The sequence below is a fragment of the Sinocyclocheilus grahami genome, unplaced genomic scaffold (assembly GCF_001515645.1).
Source record: "Sinocyclocheilus grahami isolate Dianchi unplaced genomic scaffold, SAMN03320097.WGS_v1.1 scaffold94.1, whole genome shotgun sequence".
Lineage (NCBI taxonomy): Eukaryota > Metazoa > Chordata > Actinopteri > Cypriniformes > Cyprinidae > Sinocyclocheilus > Sinocyclocheilus grahami.
The window spans coordinates 1,510,925-1,534,988 of record NW_015505273.1 but is presented as its reverse complement, the minus strand read 5'-3'; the positions used below and the strand labels follow the sequence as shown (position 1 = coordinate 1,534,988).

At 36.0% G+C, this 24,064-nt stretch overlaps 1 protein-coding gene across 1 annotated transcript in view; it reads left to right on the top strand.

Annotated features, from left to right (window-relative positions):
- Positions 1-24,064, top strand: part of LOC107587628 (solute carrier family 12 member 5-like) — a 93,258-nt gene that overhangs the window by 63,129 nt on the left and 6,065 nt on the right. Inside the window, exons 5-18 of the mRNA XM_016275476.1 lie at positions 310-456; positions 7,456-7,510; positions 7,959-8,089; positions 13,565-13,812; positions 14,976-15,187; positions 15,523-15,566; positions 16,061-16,137; positions 17,148-17,246; positions 17,333-17,452; positions 18,689-18,793; positions 19,690-19,858; positions 19,977-20,172; positions 23,428-23,597; positions 23,689-23,820. Coding sequence (XP_016130962.1) covers positions 310-456; positions 7,456-7,510; positions 7,959-8,089; positions 13,565-13,812; positions 14,976-15,187; positions 15,523-15,566; positions 16,061-16,137; positions 17,148-17,246; positions 17,333-17,452; positions 18,689-18,793; positions 19,690-19,858; positions 19,977-20,172; positions 23,428-23,597; positions 23,689-23,820 — 1,905 coding nt within the window. The remainder of the gene's footprint in view (positions 1-309; positions 457-7,455; positions 7,511-7,958; positions 8,090-13,564; positions 13,813-14,975; positions 15,188-15,522; positions 15,567-16,060; positions 16,138-17,147; positions 17,247-17,332; positions 17,453-18,688; positions 18,794-19,689; positions 19,859-19,976; positions 20,173-23,427; positions 23,598-23,688; positions 23,821-24,064) is intronic.

The following is a 24,064-nucleotide window of genomic DNA, read 5'->3' as shown; positions in this document are numbered from 1 at the left end:
TATATAAAATATATATTTATGTGAATTCTTACGTTTTAATTGTTATGCATCAATATTATCCTGGTTTGGAGATCAAGTTTAATATTCCATGATATTTCCAGGTTTTTCATGGACTCACTATCTTTCTCTCTCTTTTCATCAGAACATCAACAGTTGCATTATTGCTTTTACAGTCGAGAGATCAGAGCATGTGTTATGTTTGCTGAACAATGAAATGAAAACATGAACCTGATCAACGGAACAGATCTAATCAGATATTGACGTTGTACTAATAGACTGCTGTGTGTGTGTGTGTGTGTGTCTCGACAGGCTCCGCGGATGGGAACGCTGATGGGCGTCTACCTGCCCTGCCTGCAGAACATCCTGGGTGTGATTCTGTTTCTCAGGATGACCTGGATGGTGGGCATCGGCGGCGTCATCGAGGCCTTCATCATCGTGCTCATGTGCTGCTCCACGGTCAGTCACACACCATGCAATAGAAATCTGAGATGAAAATGGACTTAACTTTGAAACATCTAAATGGTCTTTAAATTAAGCTTCATTTTTGTTATGCAAAACATAATTAATATAGTAATTAGTTCTTTTTATTCATATTTTGAATTAGCTTTTGTTTTTATAGTTTTCATCTTAATTTTATTTTAAGTAATTTTGTTATGTATCAGTTTGTCATTTTTATTAGTTTTTTTTTATATATATATTTCTAAATAGTTTAATGTATTTTTGTTTCAGTTTTAGTTTTATTTCAGTTAGAAATTTTAGTATTTCATACTATAATTATTATGAAAAACATTAGCTATTCCATGTTTTTTAATTAGCTTTTATTTTTATATTTTCAGTTTTTATTTTAATTTTACTTTAATTTTTAGTATTTTTATTTGCCAGTCTGTCATTTTTATTAGTTTTTGTTTTTAAAAAATATTTCTAAATATTTTTTTCCCAGCTTTAGTTAGTACTTTTTAGTTTTATTTCAGTGTCTAGTACTTCAACTTAAACTTATTTTGAAATTTTGGTTTGTTTTTTTAGTTTGTAATCTAATATTTATATTTTATTTTATTTCAGCTTCATGTCAATTAACAACATGTTTTTAGTAGTTTTAGTTAGCAATAACAATACTGCTTTTGATTCTGGGTTGCATTGTTCTTAACAGGTTTAGTGAGATACAAATTATTTTCAACTTGAGTATTTTCAGCCTCTATAAATCATTGCAAAATATACATTGAACAATTAAGATATCACTCTGCCACATGCACACAGCTTATGCAAGCATCTAATTACCATTGATTTTGATTTTGCATACCATCTCATTCTCAAAGACCCGCTGATTAACGTGCATGTGTTTCATCTGTGTGCAGGCCTCCTGCTGCACATATGTACATGTCACCGAGCAAACATGCACTTCAGCATACTTGCTCATTAGTGTGATTTGTATGTTTGCATGTCAAGTCACCTTTATTTATATAGCGCTTTTAACAATACAGATTGTGACAAAGCAACTGAACAGCATTAATTAGGAAAATAGTGTCAATAATGCAAAATGACAATAATAAACACTAATTTTTCAGTTAAAGACAGTTCATCATTGAATTCAGTGATGTCAACATCCAGCTCAGTTTAAATAATATCTTTGCAATCATGTCAACGATAATCGCTGGAAATGAAGTGTCCCCAACTAAGCAAGCCAGAGGCGACAGCGGCAAGGAACCAAAACTCCATCGGTGACAGAATGGAGAAAAAACCTTGGGAGAAACCAGGCTCAGTCGGGGGGCCAGTTCTCCTCTGACCAGACGAACCAGCAGTACGGAAAAATCAATTTAAGACGTAATAAAACAGATTGCAGGTTGCATGTGCAACCTTACATTCTCCAGCGCCCATGTAAGTGCTATTATTAATCATGAGCTCAGGCATCTCACTATTTTCTGTTTCGTCATCTCTCTTTCTCACATACACATGCTCTGGTTGAGTTTGGAATAGCATACTACAATACTACTCTCATAGTGTGAGATGCATTAAAATAGCCAATAAACTCACATCCACATTGAGGTTAAATCACATGCAGATCTTAAAGGAATACTCCACCCAAAAACAAATATTTGCTAAAAAAATTACTCACCCTCAGGCCATCCAAGATGTAGATGAGTTTGTTTCTTCATGGCAACAGATTTGGAGAAATTTAACATTACATCACTTGCTCAGCAATGGATTATCTGCAGTGAATGGGTGCCGTCAGAATGAGAGTCCAAACAGCTGATAAAAACATCACAATAATCCACACCACTCCAGTCCATCAGTTAACATCTGTAGAAGCCAAAAGAGAAACAAATCCAACATTAAGATGTTTTTTATTTCAACTGTTGCTTCCTCTATCCATAATATTGCTTTGTCCAGTGAAAAAGTCATCAGGTCTGTATCAGGAGAGAATTATGCACATACCAAGCACTGTTTACAAGCCAAAACAGTTCTGAAGAAATATGTGTGTGGAATTTCTTGTGAGAGGACAACAGGAGATGGACTTTTTTTCACTGGAGGAGTTATTATGGATAATGGACTCATGCTTTAGCCAAAAACAATGGTTTGAAATAAATGGATTTGTCTCTTACAAACACAGTTTTTGTCTTCACAAGTCATTAATTGATGGACTGGAGTGCAGCCAAACAGAGATCTCAACAACACGACGCGTCCATTTAAAAACCTTCCAGATGATTTCAGACAAAAACACTGCAGCTAAAAGCACCTCGTCTATATGTCGTCCTGTTGCAGGTGATGGCAAAACATAGAAAAGCTGCTGGTATTTAGGTCAACATGCTGTGTTATCTGAATACACTGCGTGCGTTGACATGCATAGTGTTTTCTGATTATGTCTAATAAGCTGACAGCAGTTAATAAGCTGTATTTATGATCAGGGCTTATATAAAGTGTGCTCACTAAATGTGTGTAAATCTCTCTAGATTTGATGTCAAGAGTGGAGAAGAATATAATCATTTCAAAATGTCATAAACAGTTTTGATAGGTTTGATAGTTTTAGCATTTTGTTTCGCATGCACACACACCGATGCGCAGAACACTATGTAGAGTGTCACCCAGTTGTCATCGTAGGCCATCTTTCTTTCCCTGTGTCTCTCTAGTTGCTCTAGTGACATTTTTAGTTTTGTTTTAAGGGATTTCATTGCCTCGGGTATGTTTACATCACATGTTTGAAGGACATCAAATATGAAAGTAGCTAACAAAAAACAATATGATCAGTTTTTTAGGACTTTTAAGTTTAGTTTTGTTTTTTTTGCACTGCATTGCTTTATTTTCATGACATTTAAAGGGATAGTTCACCCAAAAATTTTAATTCTGTCATCATTTAAACCTCATGTCATTCCAAACCTGTATGAGTTTCTTTCTTCTGTTGAATATATACAAAGATATTTTGAAGACAGTTGGTAACAAAATAGTCGACGGCAGCCATTGACTTCCACAGTATGGAGGAAAAAAAATACTATAAAAGTGAATGGCTACCGTCAGATGTTTTACTTCTGTTTTTGTTTTAGTTTTTTTCATTATTCTTAGGGCTCACAAAAAAATGTTTGTAAGCAAAAATTAAATGCAGTACAACAAATACTAGCATAAAAATGGCTTAGTTTTCATGAAAATGTCACCATTCGAAGTATCAAATTGGGCTTTATGTTTTAGTCTTTATGTCTTTGTTTTTGTTCATTTTTATTTTTAGTAATTTTATTATGTGCTTTTGTAAGTTTTTCTTGTTTAGTTTTTTTATATTTCTAAAAAAAATTTATTTTTTATTTCAGTTAGTAATTTTGCTCTTTCGATTTAAACGAGTTCAAAAAATGTGTTTATTTTCAGTCTATTTTTTTGTTTGTTTGTTTCGTTTTATTTCAGCTTTATTTCAATGAACAAAATATTTTAAATAATTTTAGTTAATGACACTTTTGATACTGCTCTTAACAGGTTTAGTGAGATTCATAACATACGTGATATAAAGTGCTGAAAATCATAAAATGCAACAGGCAGATAAATTGACAGCAACATTGATCTAAAAACCTGCAAACCTGAAGTTTCTTATTTAAAACTCAAGCACATTATGTGAAAAGCCACAGCCATCAGAGACACTCAGAGATAATGAAGGCTTTACAGAATCCTTCAAATCAAAGTTAAAACGGCCTCACAGACGTGCATGCAGATGTGCATGAAAACATGACTAGATGACGTTTGCGTGCATCTCAATGACTTCCAGTCCATCTGAGCAAACGCCTTTGAAAACTGCGTGTGTGATTTATCTGCCTGTCCACACCATCAGCAGAATTGACAGCGGTTCAGGGGGGCGTGAGCAACACCTCAACATCCGCCTGCGCTTTCTGAATGAGCGCATATATGCATCATAATTAGAAGTAGCGAGATGCTATCGATGTCATCTGAAACTACCATCTCATTGCCAGGCGCCTGTCGCTTGCTTTTCATCGAGTTCGTTCTCTCATGGCAACAGATGGAGAGGAGGAGAGAACGCTGATTCTTTCATCCATCACAGAGATGGAGACGCTCGCGTCTTTAAGACAGACTGAAGCTGTTAGAAATCCAGAAATGATTAATTAAAGGACAAACAACAGCATTGATCCACTTTCAAATAGTCGGCAGGCACAGAAATACTGACAGGCGGATGACAGACAGTGCTTTGGTTATTTATGGATCGTGACGGTCGTGAAATGATCGAATTATTCATGGGAATGTATTAATACATGAATATCAATTGACTGTTGTGTATTCAGTGATGTAGATGAAATCAAATTAACACTTAACACTGAAACAGTGGCTCCGTTCCAAAACCTAACGAGAACTGGCCAAATTCTAAGGCCGTCAAGACAAGGCAATCCCAGAATGCATTGTTCAGTCGCAATCAAACATGGCAGCCAATACGAGAGAAGTGTTGATTATGCAACCATATGAGGTTCCATTTCCACACTCAGATCTTTGTGCAAAAGGAAAATGCACTTTTCCGTCCATTTCTACACGTGTTTCCTGAGCTCAGCTGTATTAAGTTCAATTTCTGATGTGTCATTTGATTATGTAAATTCCTCCTCTGCAGGGGCCAAATATCGCCAGTACTCAGTTGCTGAGAAACAGTGAGGAGACACATACCTTGAATTAAGAGACTTACTAACAAATAAATAATTTGAGTTTATTTGTGTACAGTACCATGCAAAAGTTTGAGGACAGTAAGATTTTATTCAGCAAGGATGAATTGAATTGATCAAAAATGACAGTAAATACATTTATAATGTTACAAAAGTATTCTTGATGGTGAAATCGAATTAGTTTAATTTTGTATACATTTTTTTAAAAGTAAATATTATTTATTTTTTAAATGTTATGGGCCTCATTTATGAAACTTTATGAAAATCTTACTACAATGTAGACTGATTGTACAACATTCTTATGTAAATTATTGCATTTAACTGAATTGAGTGATTTACACCGAAGTTTGTTCTTGTTTCATCTCCTTATTAGATGTTCAGTAGCATAAATGAAAATAAAATACTGCAGAATAAAATGATAACTCTGTGTTATGAATCCCTCAGTAAATGTCAACTACGCAATATGTAAGCTGTCAGAAAATGGGCCATTTACTCATTCGCGATTGTTTTTTAAACCTTTCGGTTGGTTGTCAGAGTATCTGTCTCATATTATTGGCTCACTCCGCTGAAGGCAGATGGTGTGATTGGCTGGGGAAACTAGTTCAAGCAGCCGGTGCCCTTCATCGTCCAATCAGAGGCTTCAGCCAGCATGTGATATAGCATATGGAGTTCTGTGATGTGTTTCTGAATTGCCAGTGGACTTGTGTGGGTGGAAATGGACCAGATCTCACATGAGTCTCAGTTATAGTCAAGATAAAACACTTAGCATCAGTTAGTGTCTTATCAAACCCATCTCAGAGAGAAAATGGCTGATTACACGCTGATTCAAGTCTAATCAACTAACACACTTGAATGTATTTCGTTCATTGCTCATGGACTCCAATCTATCTATCTGGGCTCATTTATGTTTCATTTAAGCATCAACTTTGTCTCAGATGTTTCTCCTGAGATTACTGGGGTGTTTTTCTCAGGAGAAACATCTGAGAAGGAGGAGACGTCTTTATTTGCTCTCCATTTAAAGTTGTTATGTAGGAGAAATAATTCACGCAGTGGATCGGAAATGATTTTGCTTTGCACAGTTTTGTATTCATGTGTAAGCGTCTGTCACATCTCTCTGACAGTGACGTATGTGTTCACACATTTTCAAGGCAATCAGTCCCAAGACGTCTTGTGCGTTATAGTGATTTTAACAGAATTAAAGGGTGTTTATAGGCAAATAATGAGAAATGCAAAAAACAGGTTCGTCTGAAAACGATTCTTCCACCAAGTAATATAGAGTAGAATCGTTCTCTCTCTCTTTCTCTATTGATTGAAACACTCATTTGTTTCTGTCTGTATGTTCCATATCACTTTCTAAAGAAGCGTCAGTCTGACGGCATCAGCTCGTTCCCTTTCCTCCAAAATAGATGCATTTGCATTTCTGGAGAAAGCTCAGTGCAGGTTTAAAGATGGCTTTAATCTCCAGGACATTTTACAATTGCTTTGGCTCAGTGAAGCGCTATAAGGAGACATCTCATCCTTTAAGGAGACAGAAGAGGTTTTGAGATCAGATTTATTCTGGTACTTTCAGTTCTACTAAATTGCTTTAATCAAGGTGATCTGACACAACTATAGATCCACACTAAACACCTTCCTGCTTTCACAGTCTACCACTTTGCTGATTAAAAGATCTGTCTATCTTTCTATCTATCTATCTATCGTCCGTCCACCCATCCATCCATCCCTCCATCCGAGTGAATCAGATGTTGATTCGCTGAATCAATCAGAGTAGTTAGTTGATTCAGTGAAGGATTCATCAGACTGACTTTTAATTTCTTTGAGTCTTTTTGAATGATTCATTTAAAAGAACCTGTTAATGGGAATCATTTCCTCACGAATCAGAATGTCTGTCTGTCTATCATCCATCCATCCATCCGTCGATCTTATGCCAAAGTAATGAAACCTACAGTTCAGTAAGTAAATCAGATGTTGATTCACTGAATCAGAGTAGTTCACTCAGTGAAGGATTCATCAGACTGATTCAAACTGTTAACTTCTGTGAGTCTTTTTGAAAGATTCATAGGAGTCATTTGCATATGAATCGGAATGTTTGTTTTTACTTTTCAGGACAAAACATTTTCTTTTCATTATTTTAAGCACAATCTCAGAAATCATGATGCACTGCATCATTTTCTAGTATAAGAATCAAATTTTTGTTGGTAGTTTGGTGCTATTGTTTTACTGATGTATCATCCTGGCATTATTATTCTTTCTAATGAATTTAAAATGTTCTTATTCAACTAATCAACACATATTTTCTCTCCTTCGGTGTGTTTTCTTCTAGACAATGCTCACTGCCATCTCCATGAGTGCCATTGCCACAAACGGCGTAGTGCCAGGTAAGCAAGCCCCTGCTAGAGCTTAACATGTGCATGTGGGTCGTCTTGGCAACAGGAAGCGGTCACCGTAGCAACAATAACTAGCAATGAGCAGACAACAATATCCTCAAAGCTGTATTTATGTATTCATAATTGGCTGAGCATGTCCTGGCCTAATGACCGACTCGATCTCATCTCCTGATTGGAGCAGAGCCGAAGTGAGGTGAAATTGCCGGGTTCGGTTCCCCATCCGTTGTTCATCAGCAATAGGCTGCTATTATCTCTATAGTGCTAAAAGACACTTTATAAGCATGCTTAATATTTTCCAAGAAACAGGAAGTTGTAATTGTGGGTTGTATTGTGCTATTTTTCTGAGCTGTCAAAATCAGAATGCTTCGTTAATATCCCAGCAGATCATAACTTCCTCAAATTAAAGTTTCCTGAAAGGGTTTTCTGTTTGCATCAACAGCTGGAGGCGCCTATTACATGATCTCTCGCTCTCTGGGCCCTGAATTCGGTGGCGCTGTAGGCATCTGCTTCTACTTGGGCACCACCTTTGCTGGAGCCATGTACATCCTGGGCTGCATCGAGATCCTGCTGGTGAGATAAACAACCTGTGTGTTTTATGAGTGTGTCAATCAGTGGCTTGCAGGGTTTTGTTTTTTACAATCGCTAAGCATTGTTGGGGGTAATGCAAGTTATGTAATCAGATTACTTTTTTTCAAGTAACACATTAGCTCCTTATTAGAGGCCTGACCTAAATGCAATATGTCAAGATCATGTCCGGGTCATAATTCAGTAGAATTTCAATTATTTTCAAATTGATATGATATGATATGATATGATATGATATGATATGATATGATATGAGATATGATGTGATATGATTATTCCACTTTATGAAAAAAGCATATCCTAAATCAAAATGTATGTTTGGGGCCTAAAAAATATGACAAATATAATTTCTTTTCTTTCTTTTTTTTCAGGTCATTTTCAGATGACATAGACATGTTTTCATAAGATTCACCTATTTTTGCCATTAAATAAATATGCAGGGTTGCTAATGGATATACAAACAATATTCAATATATTTACGATATGATGTGATATGATTATTCCACTTTATGAAAAAAGCATATCCTAAATCAAAATGTATGTTTGGGGCCTAAAAAAATATGACAAATATAATTTCTTTTCTTTCTTTTTTTTCAGGTCATTTTCAGATGACATAGACATGTTTTCATAAGATTCACCCATTTTTGCCATTAAATAAATATGCAGGGTTGCTAATGGATATACAAACAATATTCAATATATTTACAATTTTAAGTCATATAAACCATATAGTAGATACAAAATTATATATTAATACAATTTTTATTTAGATTTTTATAAATGTTGAAATATTTTTTTTAATTATTATTATTTGTTGTTATTATTATTATTTATTTATTTTGTATTATTGTTTTTAATCAACCAGTGGTGTTCCCTCAGGATTCAGTGCTCTTCACAGACTGCGTGATCTGCATGAAGGAAGCAAATAAGTGTTGCTGAATTGATGAAACACACACACACACATCTGATCAGCTAGTCGCTATGGTGACCTGTTCGTTTTTATAATATCTGCCGGGTTACACAATACGGCTTTAATCTCAAAGCGCCAGCTCACTTTAAATAGACGTCTTAGTGTCCTTCTGAACTGTAGGCTGGATAAAACTCTCGCTCAAATCAGCATGCTGCGTACCCGCCGATCTCCGAGTCTGGGGAAGATTTTGCACAGACAATGGGAGCTAAGCCAATGTTCCCCCGGAAGAAAGAATTAACCCAGAAGTCAGACAGACTCGAGCCCCCGACCAGCAATATGAAAGAAAATACATGAGCAGCCGAAAACACGAGACGAGCGAGGCTCCGAGGACACGCTAGCGCTCATCAGCGGCGCAATTAAACGCAGAGTCTGCATAATTACTTAATTACTCACTCTAACAGGTGGAGAGGAAAGCAGAACAAGAGAATAATAACGAAGAAATGAAATAAACTTTTAAAAAAATGCATCTAGACACATATGAATTCAGTGTTTTTGCATAACATCCTGACTACTAAAACGTCTTAATCTAGTTGATTTTTGAAGGCAGTTTAGAACGGGGTCCTTCGCTGCCAGTAATGTTGTGTTCATGCATTTCTTTGGTTGATTTAAAGAATAAAAGTCTTTTGATAAAATAGTTTCAGTTCAGCCTCATGTCATTCCAAATACGTATTTGTGGAGAACAGAAGGAGAAGTTTAGCTGAATGTCCAGGCTGCACAAAATAATACAGTTACCAGTGCGCCGAAAAGATCACAAAAGTAGTCCATACTTATGCTTTATATTAAAATGTCTTCTGAAACCATGCAATAGATTTGTGAGAGAAACAGATCAAAATGTAATCTTTTATTCAAGTTAAATTACCCTTTCATCTAGATCGGGGGTGCCCAAACTCGGTCCTGGAGGGCCGGTGTCCTGCAGAGTTTAGCTCCAACCCTAATTAAACACACCTGAACCAACTAATCAAGCTCTTACTAGGCATACTAGAAACTTCCAGGCAGGTGTGTTGAGGCAAGTTGGAGCTAAACTCTGCAGGACACCGGCCCTCCAGGACCGAGTTTGGGCACCCCTGATCTAGACCAAACCAGAAATGTATTTCTTTTAACGGTATAGTCAGTTTCGGTTCCCATTGACTTCCATTGTTTTTTTTTGTCCATACCATGGAAGTCAATGGTAATCAAAACCATTCTTCAAAATGCATAATTATCAAATTATGACAACTATCCCTTTAACTCGTATTTTATTAAATATTATTTAGAAAAAATATGAAGCAATATCAGCAATATCAAAAAATAATAAATAATTAAAATATATTGCTAAATATGAATGTATTTCAATACTTTGGGTAAAAACAGATTTACTTGCGAAAACTTTACAAAAAACATTATAAAGTTGAAAAAAAATGATTAGCTATTCTAATCTTTTTTTTAAACAAAGCAAAATCATGATCTTTCCAAGTACTGCATGAACTGTGCTGCACCAAGTTTAATATGCAGAAGCATGAATGAGATTTGACAGCTATGCTGGAGGGCAAGTTGTATGGACTACTTTTATGATGCTTCATTTATTCAGTTATTCATGGTGCTTCTGAACACAGTATGCTTTCATTGTATGGAAAAGTGCAGTGTGAACAGTCAAAATGGTCCTTTCATGGAGAGACACAAGAATGAGTAATGAGACATAATTATGCTTTAAAAAACTGCCAAGTTTTTTTAATTTGCCAAGGACCAAAACTCTTCACTCAGTGAGCACAACAGCAGTCTATGCAGTCATTGCTTTGGCACAAAAGGCATTCACTGACTACTCTGATATCAGATTTCAAATTCCATGAATTCTTTTTTTTTTTAACTGCTTTGTAAGCTTAAGTTCTAAAAGAAAAGACAAAACTAAGACAGAAATGTGCTACATTTCTACAGCAATACAATACTGGAACATTGTAAATCTTTAAAAAAAAAAAAATTAAATACTTTCAAAACAATTGGATGTACCTGAACACCTACACAGGTGTCAGTGTTTCAATTTCATTATCATCTATACAACAGAGGAAACTAATTTTGCACTGTAATATAAACAAGGACCATGTAACAAATACTGCAGTGAATTCTGACATTTTTAATCATTTATACGAAAGAAAATAATGTGTAATGCTACCTGTTATTAGTGTTTTTTCATTGATTTATAAGGGACAGTGTGTTTGTTGGGTGACTGTAATATTATATTATATTATGTCTTTCTTTTTTGGGGTGAATTATGACTCAGACATGATCTTGACAGATTGCATAAGATTCCTAATAATATCTCACTTTTATCATTCTTATAAAGGGAAAATCCTTAAACAGATTAATGAATGATGCAATATATTGTGCTTAGAGCAGTGAAACGGACCATAGGCACCCAAAAGTTTATGGCATTGAATATAATTTAGGTCAGGCCTCTAATAAGGACTAATGGCGGGCCATTTGCAGTATTAATTCCACGCTTGACTAGTTCAATTAGCGCTTAGAACTGAACTCACACTAGTCTGTTTTACCGCCTGTGTCATTGTGAATCTCACTCATCTCTCATTATTTTGTCCCTCTTTGTCTGTTTGCTCTTCTTTGGCTCTTTTTTGTAGTTTTAGACTTCTTTTTAGATTCATCTTGTTTGTTTGATGAGGTTTGTTTTTATATCTTTTTCTGATATTCTGACCTTTAACCCTCTCCAATCTTGTTTCTTTATTATGTTTGAGTGTGCAGTTTCTGTTATAAACATTAGTCTAAGGGCCCTATCATACACCCGGCGCAAGTGTTTTTACTAGTTTCAGCCCGACGCAGTTCTCATTTTCCCGTCCTGCGCTGCGTTGTTTAAATAGCAAATGCATTTGCGCCCATTTGTGCGTCCATGGGCATGCTGGTCTGAAAAAGAGGTGTGTTCAGGCGCATTGTTGGCGTGTTGCTATTTTGAGGAACTGAAAATAGACTGCGCCATAGACCTCAAACTCAAACCTGGTCTAAAGTCTGGCATAATATTTTTTCTTTGTTATTTAAAGAGTGCGTTAGTAATATGCGCCTATAGACGGGTGCACAACGCGCGTACACTTTGCTTATTACACACACAGGGACGCACAGCAGCACACAAACATTTATGTGAATAGCGAACCCGCCATGGCGCGAGCACAACTGGCTTTTAAAGGGGATGGGAGATGACACTCTGATTGGTTTATGGCACGTTACGCCCAAAACAAACCCATTACTCATTAAGAGAATAGGGACAACCCTTTTTGATCACGCGCCGGGCGCACCGACCGTTTTCCCGTCGTTAAACTAGCAAAAGGGGAATCGGACACGCCCTGAGTGCACCTGCGCCGTGCGCTTTAGACCATGCGCTTAGATCGTTAAAATAGGGCCCTACGCCTTTAAGTCTTCACCAGCAAGTTTGTTAGAAAGATTGATGTGAAACATAGTTCATTTGGTTATTGTATGGATTGAAATAAAGGTAAACTAAATCAGTTTGGTAAGAAATCACAGGTATATAGTATATATTTCAAATTTTATCGATTTGTAATGGCAGAAGGCGTTTGGCATCAGTAATTTTAAGTTATTTTATCACAGAATATTGATTGGCAGACCTAATTATTTTTCTTTTTGGTTCCCTTTCATCCTTTCAATTAATTTGTCCTCCTTGCACCTTATTTTCCCCTCCTATCTCAGGTATACATCGTACCACAAGCGGCTGTTTTTAAGATGGAGGGTCTGGAGGGAGCCGAGGCAGGAACTGAAAATAGACTGCGCCATAGACCTCAAACTCAAACCTGGTCTAAAGTCTGGCATAATATTTTTTCTTTGTTATTTAAAGAGTGCGTTAGTAATATGCGCCTATAGACGGGTGCACAACGCGCGTACACTTTGCTTATTACACACACAGGGACGCACAGCAGCACACAAACATTTATGTGAATAGCGAACCCGCCATGGCGCGAGCACAACTGGCTTTTAAAGGGGATGGGAGATGACACTCTGATTGGTTTATGGCACGTTACGCCCAAAACAAACCCATTACTCATTAAGAGAATAGGGACAACCCTTTTTGATCACGCGCCGGGCGCACCGACCGTTTTCCCGTCGTTAAACTAGCAAAAGGGGAATCGGACACGCCCTGAGTGCACCTGCGCCGTGCGCTTTAGACCATGCGCTTAGATCGTTAAAATAGGGCCCTACGCCTTTAAGTCTTCACCAGCAAGTTTGTTAGAAAGATTGATGTGAAACATAGTTCATTTGGTTATTGTATGGATTGAAATAAAGGTAAACTAAATCAGTTTGGTAAGAAATCACAGGTATATAGTATATATTTCAAATTTAATCGATTTGTAATGGCAGAAGGCGTTTGGCATCAGTAATTTTAAGTTATTTTATCACAGAATATTGATTGGCAGACCTAATTATTTTTCTTTTTGGTTCCCTTTCATCCTTTCAATTAATTTGTCCTCCTTGCACCTTATTTTCCCCTCCTATCTCAGGTATACATCGTACCACAAGCGGCTGTTTTTAAGATGGAGGGTCTGGAGGGAGCCGAGGCCGAGGCCGCCATGCTGAACAACATGCGTGTTTACGGCACGCTGGTGCTCAGCTTCATGGCCATTGTGGTGTTTGTAGGAGTGAAGTACGTGAACAAGCTGGCGCTGGTCTTCCTCGCCTGTGTCATCTGCTCGATCCTCGCCGTCTACGCTGGAGTGATCAAAACCGCCTTCGAGCCGCCGGTCTTCCCGTATGTGCCTCAGCAATATTACAGTCACACATACCAGGACCAGAAACATACTCTACGCTAACCAGGGTTCCCACGGGTCCTTGAAATCCTTGAAAGTTTGTGAATCTGAAAAAAGACATTTCAAGGCCCTGGAAAGTTTTTGAAAAGAAACATACATCGATACAGGTCCTTGAAAGTGCTTGAACTTATTTTGTGCCAGAAGTTTTCTGGAAAAAATTCCATATTATTCCCTCTGCACTCTTAAAAATAAAGGGGCTTCAAAAGGTTCTTCACAGCGATGCCATAGAAGAACCATTTTTGGTTCCACAAAGAACCATTCAGTCAAAGGTTCTTTAAAGAACCATCTCTTTCTTACCTTTTTATAATCTGAAGAACCTTTTTTCACCACAAAGAAGCTTTTGTGAAACAGATGTTAAATGTTAAAGCTTCTTTATGGATCCATTTAGACAAAAATGCTATATTCTATAGCATCGTGAAGTACCTTTATTTTTAAGAGTGTGGTCCGCTAATGTGTTATTTCTCCAACACTTCGTGGCCTATGCATACTAGCTTGCTTGATTTACGTTAGTTACGCGCATTTACGCGTTACGTTAAGTGTTTCTCGTGTTAGGTACTTTGTGTTGTACATTGCCATGACGTTCACGCACGCACGAAACTACTACGATGGTACCTCAACGTTTCAAAGACACACCATGAAATTAATGTTGAATTGCTTTGCTTGTTAAGATAATGTAAACCCATGAGGCAAGAAAAACTTAAAAGCACATTCATATATTTTAAAACTTCTGGCTACATGAGCCTAAGCTCTATTCAATAAACAGCATAGGATGTACCGAATATTCTTCAGTTTTATGCAAAACAGAAATACGTTGAATAGAATCTCTGTCATATGGCCAAAAATACGTAAATGCAACAAAAAAATGTTTTTTTGCATAGTTGTGTTTGACACATGAAAACTGTAAGAATGTATCTTACAAGGAAACACGATGTAACCTTGCTCTCACTTGAAATGTGTCCCCACATTATGTCCTTGAATTTGAGGGAATTGGACCTGGAAAGTCCTTGAAAGCTCATTGAATTTTAAGTTAACCAAGGTGTGGGAACCCTGAAGCTGTCATTTTTTTGTTGTTTAGAAATGATTTTGTTTGAAATGATTTCCACAGAGTGTGTGTGCTGGGAAACCGGACTCTGGTTTGGAAAGGCTTCGATGTGTGTGCGAAGGTCATCGAGAGAGAAAACGCCACGGTCACCACCAAACTCTGGCGGCTCTTCTGCGACTCTGAGTTCCTGAACGCCACCTGCGACAGCTATTTCACCAACAACAACATCACGGAAATACAGGGAATCCCCGGAATGATGAGTGGTATCCTGCGCGGTAAATACAGCCACAAAATGACATTCTATATACTGTATATACAGTGTATATATATATATATATATATATATACATATATATATATATATATGCAGTCAGTTTTTAAAGAGTCTCTTGCAAAATGAAGTTAGTAGTTGGTAAGTTTTTGAACCAGTTCATTGGAACGAACTGCCCAAATGAACCAAATCATTCAAACGAATCAGTCTTCTCAATTCTAATAATAAGCCTAGGAATCATTCCATGGAGAAGCTAAAAGCCTTCAAAACACTCAAACCTACTGATAGACTACATTTTTATATAAAAAAAAAACAACGTCCTTTAACTGAAATATTCAGACATGTCTAGTGTGCTTCTGTTTGGTTCCTGCATCGAGGGAACGGTGCTGAGGGATAAGTATGTTATGTGCTTAAAATGTCTCTTGTAACTTATAAATATGTATAAATATGTCAAGTGATTTAGTGCATGAAAAAATACACTAGCATTTAAATGTTTAGGGTTGGTTCGATTATTAATGTTTTTTAAAAGATGTCTCTTATTCTCAGCTGTGTTTATTTGATCAAAAAAACAGTAATATTGTGAAATATTATTACAGTTTATAGTTACTGTTTTTTATTTGAATATATTGTAAAATGTAATTTATTTCTGTGATGCAAAGCTGAATTCACTCCAGTCTTCAGTGTCGCATTATCCTTCAGAAATCATTCTAATATGCTGATTTGCTGCTCAAGAAACATTGCTGATTATGAGCAATGATGAAAACAGTTGTGCGGCGCAATATTTTTGTGGAAATCATCTGGGGGTTTTTTTCATTCTTCAGGATTCTTTGATGAACAGAAAGTTGAAAAGAACAGCATTTATTTGAAATAGAAATAGTTTGTCCTGACCGCATGTATCTGTGAGAGTGGGATTCTCATCGCTTCTCTGGATAACGTCGCTCCGATTCTCTCCATGTAAGAGGCCATACAGATATACAGCAGCCTTAGAAAGTGTTTGCACATTTAAGTCACACATAAAAATGACTGAATGTCATTGCATTAGGTAATACAAATTCACATCAATCCATCAGTGTTGTTATTATTAACTAAAATTAAAACTAAAACCTTTTTAATACAAATAAAGCAGAAATAAAATATATATATAAATATTACATGAAAACCTAAACTTAAAAGACTTAAATGGAAATGTTGCCTTGTCAGATATCTGGAATAAAGTATGTTGAAGAATATGTTGGAGTAAAATAAGTTAAAGAACTAAAATTGCTCAATAAAGACTGAATTAAAATAGAAATTAAAGGTAAATAGAAATGTTTAAAAAACAAACACATAAACAATAACTGAAATGTAAACTAATATAACTGTTAACTATTAATATAATTATGTCATATAAAATTATATATTTGTTTTATATTACTAAAAAAAATAAATTAAAGGTAAATAGAAATATTAAAACACACACATATATAACAAAAATAAATAACAGAAATGTAAAACTTGAAATTAAAATCAAAACTATCAATAATATTAACTATTAATATAATTATGTTGTATATATATATGACATTTATATTAATATATTTAACAAACATAAATAATATTTAACAGAATTAATAAAACAAACTAAATAGAAAATGGAAAATATGAAAATAAAAGCTAATTCAAGATATTATTAAATACTATAATAGTATATAAATAATATTAAAATATTTATTTCAATTTTTAATAGTTTAAGCTTTAGTTTTAGTTAACATTAATACTTTTTTTTTTTTTGCTTGAAAAGTGTGTTTGGACATTTTTTTTAAATAAATGTTATTTAGTTCAATATTTTTAACAATCACTTTTTAAGACAATCACATTCAGACATTTTAAGTGTGGTTTAAGGGTCCAAACATTTGAGACATAATCCCGGGTATCCGTTTCTGTTTATTGACATTATCGTGTTTGTTTCTCTCGTGTGGCGGCAGGTTTTTCCTCATGTGCTACATGTTTGTGAATCTGGCCTGTGCTGTTCAAACTCTGCTCAGAACGCCCAACTGGAGGCCGCGGTTCAAGTTCTACCACTGGTGAGCTTCAGAGCATCGTGTCTTGCCCTTTGCTGTGGCTTTATTCGTATTTGTACACTAATGTTTGCCTTCCTGTTTTCCAACAGGACTCTATCCTTCCTTGGCATGAGCCTCTGTCTCTCGCTCATGTTCATCTGTTCTTGGTACTACGCCATCGTTGCCATGGGAATCGCCGGCTGTATCTACAAGTATATCGAGTTCCGAGGGTAAGTGGATTGTGACCTGGAGTCGGGGCGCAAACCAAGACGATGGATTAGAATTGAGTTTTAGGCGTTTGACCTGTCAGGATCCCTCGTAATCAGACGGGCCAAGAACAGCTGAAATCTGCTCCAGGGTTTGATTACCGGTACTTTAATGCCTTTCCTGTGGAAACACTTCCAGAGTCAAGCTGAACAGTGACCCGCATCTGTGGCCGGAAATTAAAGAGGAGGAGAAAAGTGGCGGCAGGATTATGGAGTCTGAGGCTGTGTGCGGATTTGAATACTTACTGCATACTGCGCAGTATATACTGTATACTTAAAACCAGAAGCAATTTAAATAGCAGTATGCATATGTCATAGTCATCATTTTAAACAAATTTTAGTCAAAAAAATGGTCAAAATGCAAAGTCAAATTGTGTGCATTGCATTGTGGGATACAGTACCCAGCACAAGGTGCTTTGTTGTATAATGTGCATGTTGCCAGATGTACTAGGTCATCAAGGAATTGCATGCGATCCGAAATATAGCACAACATACATACAATATACTACAGGCAAAAGCACGAGCAGCAACGGAAAACAAAAAATGTAAGCGTCAAATCAGACTAGCTGTTATTTATGATACAGACCGTTTATTTCATACTTGCGTGATTTCCGTTTCAACATTAAATAAAAAGACTTTACGGATAAACCTACATGTTCGGCCAGTTTTCATTATCAGTAGCTCCAATTTACAGGGATCATGTGGAGTTTTATATGGCAGTATGCTTTAAAGTCAGAAAAGAATAGCAGGATATTTGTTAATTTCCTCAATAAATCTGTATCTACAGCTAGAGCAAACATCTATGCTTCATGTACAAGGACTTCAGCCAATATACTTGTGCATCTGATTTCATCTTACGTGTGAATTATTTGGTTTTATTTGAAAAACTGGAGCATGCTGACTTGGCATAGACTCTGATGTGAATTTGCAGGTTCAACAGCTCTCATAAGTAATAAATAACGTGATATGCAGCCAATGGTAACTTTATTATAAGAAAACACACACACAAATACTTTTATCCCTGTTTGCTTCTACAAGGCATCTGTTACACACTTGGTATGGAGAGTGGACACCCACCGGCAGAAACATAGATCGGTGCTTATGACTGTGGATACTGTATATATGCAGTAATTTGTTAGAATGGCATTCTGAACATAAACAGAGTGTGTGAAAAAGACGTGTGTCTGTCTGTGCTGACAGGGCGGAAAAGGAATGGGGGGATGGAATAAGAGGTCTGTCTCTCAGCGCGGCCCGGTTCGCCCTTATGAGGCTGGAAGAGGGACCACCACACACCAAGAACTGGAGGTGAGTGCAAATACGTACAGATTACATATATATACGTAATTGTATCATTTATATATTTATATTACTAGTGTGTGTGTGTGTGTGTGTGTGTGTGTGTGCAGTTGAAAAATATGTTGAGTAAAATAAGTTGAAGAACTAAAATGAGTAAAACAAAGACTGAAATAAAAATGTATTAAAGCTAAATATAAATAAAAAATTACTATAAATTACTAAAAGGTTAAAAACTAAACGTAAAATCAAAACTGTTAATATAACTATTAATTAAAGGGTTAGTTCACCCAAAAATTCTGTCATTAATTACTCACCCTCATGTCGTTCCAAACCCGTAAGACCTCTGTTCATCTTCAGAACACAATTTAAGATATGTTTGATGGAATCTGAGAGCTGTCAGATCCTGCATAGACAGCAACGCAACTGAAACGTTCCCAGGCCCAGAAAGGTAGTAAGAACATCGTTACAATAGTCCATGTGACATCAGTGACTCAACCTTAACGTTATGAAGTTACGAGAATACTTTCTGTGCGCAAAGAAAACTAAAATAATGACTTTGTTCAACAATTCTTCTCCTTCGTGTCAGCGTCCGCCGCCATTCACAAGAGTACCATGACGCATGTGTATTTTCAAAATATTTATATTAATATATTTATATGTAAAAATATTTATGTTCATACCTATATTTAGCTGTACATTTATATATATATATATATATATATATATGTTTCTAAAATATATGAATATATTTTAATTATGTAGATATTTATATTTACTAGATTTATATTTATACATATTTATGCCGAATTTAAAAGGTACAGTATTTATATTATTAGCCTTATTGTGCACGTGTAATCTTCTTTAAGTTTTGACCACTACTCTCTCCTGCATTTGGCTCTCCTCAGGCCTCAGATATTAGTCCTGGTCAGCATGGATTCTGAGCTGAATGTGGAGCAGCCGCGTTTGCTGTCTCTGACCAATCAGCTGAAGGCTGGGAAGGGTCTGACCATCGTGGGCACAGCGCTGGAGGGAACCTACCTGGAAAACCATCCTCAAGGACAGCAGGCCGAACAGGTGACATTCACACAAACACAGACACAACAAGGCTAGTGAGATATCCACTACTTAGACAGCTTACGTTGGAACTTAATTGTGATATTTACTTGGGTAAACTTTGTTTTGTGTCTCAAAGTCTCTGAGGAAGCTCATGGAGGCGGAGAAGGTGAAGGGTTTCTGTCAGGTGGTCATCTCTTCTAACATGAGGGACGCCACGTCACATTTGGTCCAGGCCGGAGGTTTAGGAGGTCTTCTGCACAACACCGTACTGGCCTGCTGGCCGCGCAACTGGAAACAGGCCGAGGATCATCAGAGCTGGAGAAACTTCATTGGTGAGAGGCAGAAGCACTGTTTCTTCCAATTCACTCTTATTTAAAGGTTCTGTGTTGGCACTGATGATTCCACGAAGAGCCTTTAACAACCATTGAACCTTTACTTTCCTCAAAAGGTTCTTTATAGTGGAAAAGGGTTCTGTAGATTTTTTAAATGTTCTTCGCACTACACTCATAAAAAATGTGACCCTGGACCACAAAGTGTAAATTTTTCAAAATTGAGATTTATGCATCACCTGAAAGCTGAATAAATAGGTTTGTTAGGAGGACAATATTTGACTGAGATACAACTATTTGAAAATCTGGAATCTGAGGGTGCAAAAAAAATCGAAATATTAAGAAAATCAGCTTTAAAGTTGTCCAAATGAAGTTCTTAGCAATGCATATTACTAATCAAAAATTAAGTTTTTATATATTTACGGTAGGAAATTTACAAAATATCTTCATGGAACATGATCTTTACTTAATATCCTAATGATTTTTGGCATAAAACGAAAATCAATAATTTTGACCCATACAATGTATTTTTGGCTATTGCTACAAATATACTCCAGCGACTTAAGACTGCTTTTGTGCAAAAAAGACTGAAATAAAAATGTATTAAAGCTAAATATAAATAAAAAATTACTATAAATTACTAAAAGGTTAAAAGCTAAACGTAAAATCAAAACTGTTAATATAACTATTAATTAAAGGGTTAGTTCACCCAACAATTCTGTCATTAATTACTCACCCTCATGTCGTTCCAAACCCGTAAGACCTCTGTTCATCTTCAGAACACAATTTAAGATATGTTTGATGGAATCTGAGAGCTGTCAGATCCTGCATAGACAGCAACGCAACTGAAACGTTCCCAGGCCCAGAAAGGTAGTAAGAACATCGTTACAATAGTCCATGTGACATCAGTGACTCAACCTTAACGTTATGAAGTTACGAGAATACTTTCTGTGCGCAAAGAAAACTAAAATAATGACTTTGTTCAACAATTCTTCTCCTTCGTGTCAGCGTCCGCCGCCATTCACAAGAGTACCATGACGCATGTGTATTTTCAAAATATTTATATTAATATATTTATATGTAAAAATATTTATGTTCATACCTATATTTAGCTGTACATTTATATATATATATATATATATATATGTTTCTAAAATATATGAATATATTTTAATTATGTAGATATATATATTTACTAGATTTATATTTATACATATTTATGCCGAATTTAAAAGGTACAGTATTTATATTATTAGCCTTATTGTGCACGTGTAATCTTCTTTAAGTTTTGACCACTACTCTCTCCTGCATTTGGCTCTCCTCAGGCCTCAGATATTAGTAACTAAAATAATGACTTTGTTCAACAATTCTTCTCCTTCTCCTTTATATTAATATATTTATATGTAAAAATATTTATGCTCATACCTATATTTAGCTGTACATTTATATATATATATATATATATATATATGTTTCTAAAATATATGAATATATTTTAATTATGTAGATATTTATATTTACTAGATTTATATTTATACATATTTATGCCGAATTTAAAAGGTACAGTATTTATATTATTAGCCTTATTGTGCACGTGTAATCTTCTTTAAGTTTTGACCACTACTCTCTCCTGCATTTGGCTCTCCTCAGGCCTCAGATATTAGTCCTGGTCAGCATGGATTCTGAGCTGAATGTGGAGCAGCCGCGTTTGCTGTCTCTGACCAATCAGCTGAAGGCTGGGAAGGGTCTGACCATCGTGGGCACAGCGCTGGAGGGAACCTACCTGGAAAACCATCCTCAAGGACAGCAGGCCGAACAGGTGACATTCACACAAACACAGACACAACAAGGCTAGTGAGATATCCACTACTTAGACAGCTTACGTTGGAACTTAATTGTGATATTTACTTGGGTAAACTTTGTTTTGTGTCTCAAAGTCTCTGAGGAAGCTCATGGAGGCGGAGAAGGTGAAGGGTTTCTGTCAGGTGGTCATCTCTTCTAACATGAGGGACGCCACGTCACATTTGGTCCAGGCCGGAGGTTTAGGAGGTCTTCTGCACAACACCGTACTGGCCTGCTGGCCGCGCAACTGGAAACAGGCCGAGGATCATCAGAGCTGGAGAAACTTCATTGGTGAGAGACATTTCTTCCAATTCACTCTTATTTAAAGGTTCTGTATTGGCACTGATGATTGATGATGATTAATAACCATTGAACCTTTACTTTCCTCATAAGGTTTTCAAATAAGCTTGAAAGACTTGATTAGTTGGGTCATTCTATTTATTTATTTACCAATCGCCAATCTTGAAAAATAACTTTGAGAATTGTTTCCAATTCACTCTTATTTAAAGGTTCTGTATTGGCACTGATGATTAATAACCATTGAACCTTTACTTTCCTCATAAGGTTTTCAAATAAGCTTGAAAGACTTGATTAGTTGGGTCATTCTATTTATTTATTTACCAATCGCCAATCTTGAAAAATAACTTTGAGAATTGTGAGGGGGAAAAAATGTGAGGTGTAAAAATGAGGTGTTACAATTGTGTTGACATCTTACAATTCTGACTTTTTTTCTCAGTTTATTCTTCACAATTCTGAGTTTATATCCTGCAATTCTGGGAGAAAAACAAGTCATAATTGCAAGATCTAAACTATTTTATTCAGTTATTCTTACAATTATGTCAATACGCATATTTAAAAGTATACATTTATTTATATTACTACATCCGAAATAGATTCACATTTACTCAAATTTTTTATTTTAAGCTATTGTTTTAATTATATTATTCAATTATTCCTGTAATTATAAGTCACTATACATGTATTCCTAAATATATTTCTATTTATTTTCTCTTGGTCTTATTGTACACAATTAATCTATTTAAAGTTTTGACCAGCATTTACATAACTTTCCTATTTACTCTTGGATCAGCGATGGAAAAATACTCTTCATTGTTCTTTGTAGAATTAGATATAAATCCAAAGAATTAAATACAATTAATAATATTTAATTCAACATTTTTTGAATATATTTTACTACATATAATTAAATCTTTTTATTGAAAAAAATTATTTGTATTTGGAACTTAAAGGATACAAGCTGAAAACCTAGATTATGCATAAGAAATGAATGATAAGTCTGAAATCAGTGCAAAAACAGCTTCACATTATGAAACACCAACAAAAAAAAGTCTAAAATCAGTAAAAATAATACATTCGTGAGCGTAAGTAATAAATATAACCGTGCCTTCATTACAGAGCTGGTAAGAGAAACCACCGCTGCCAGTAAAGCCCTGCTGGTGCCCAAGAACATTTCTGCCTTCCCGTCAAACGGAGAGCGCTTCACAGAGGGTCACATTGATGTGTGGTGGATCGTACATGATGGAGGCATGCTCATGCTGCTACCGTTCCTCCTCCGCCAGCACAAGGTATGTGCTTTAACTCTTCATTTCTATCAGAATGACGCATAGTTAAGTGACTGCAGCTCACATGTTGATATCTGTGGATGATGTTCTGTAGGTTTGGAGGAAGTGCAAGATGCGCATCTTCACTGTGGCCCAGATGGACGATAACAGCATCCAGATGAAGAAGGATCTGACAACCTTCCTGTATCACCTGCGCATAGACGCTGCAGTGGAGGTGGTGGAGATGGTAATGCACACACTCTCGCCGTTGCACTTGTACTACTCGTGCTCAAAAGCAGTTTTGAGAGAGGATGACATTTTGTTGACAAGTTGAAAATCTTACAGGGTTCATGAGAAATGAAGGTGAGCAGATCGAGATCAGAAATTAACTTGGGTTGTATATTTAATATTTGTGACCCTGGAGCACAAAAGCAGTGTTAAGTCGCTGGGGTATATTTGTAGCAATAGCCAACAATATATTGTATGGGTCA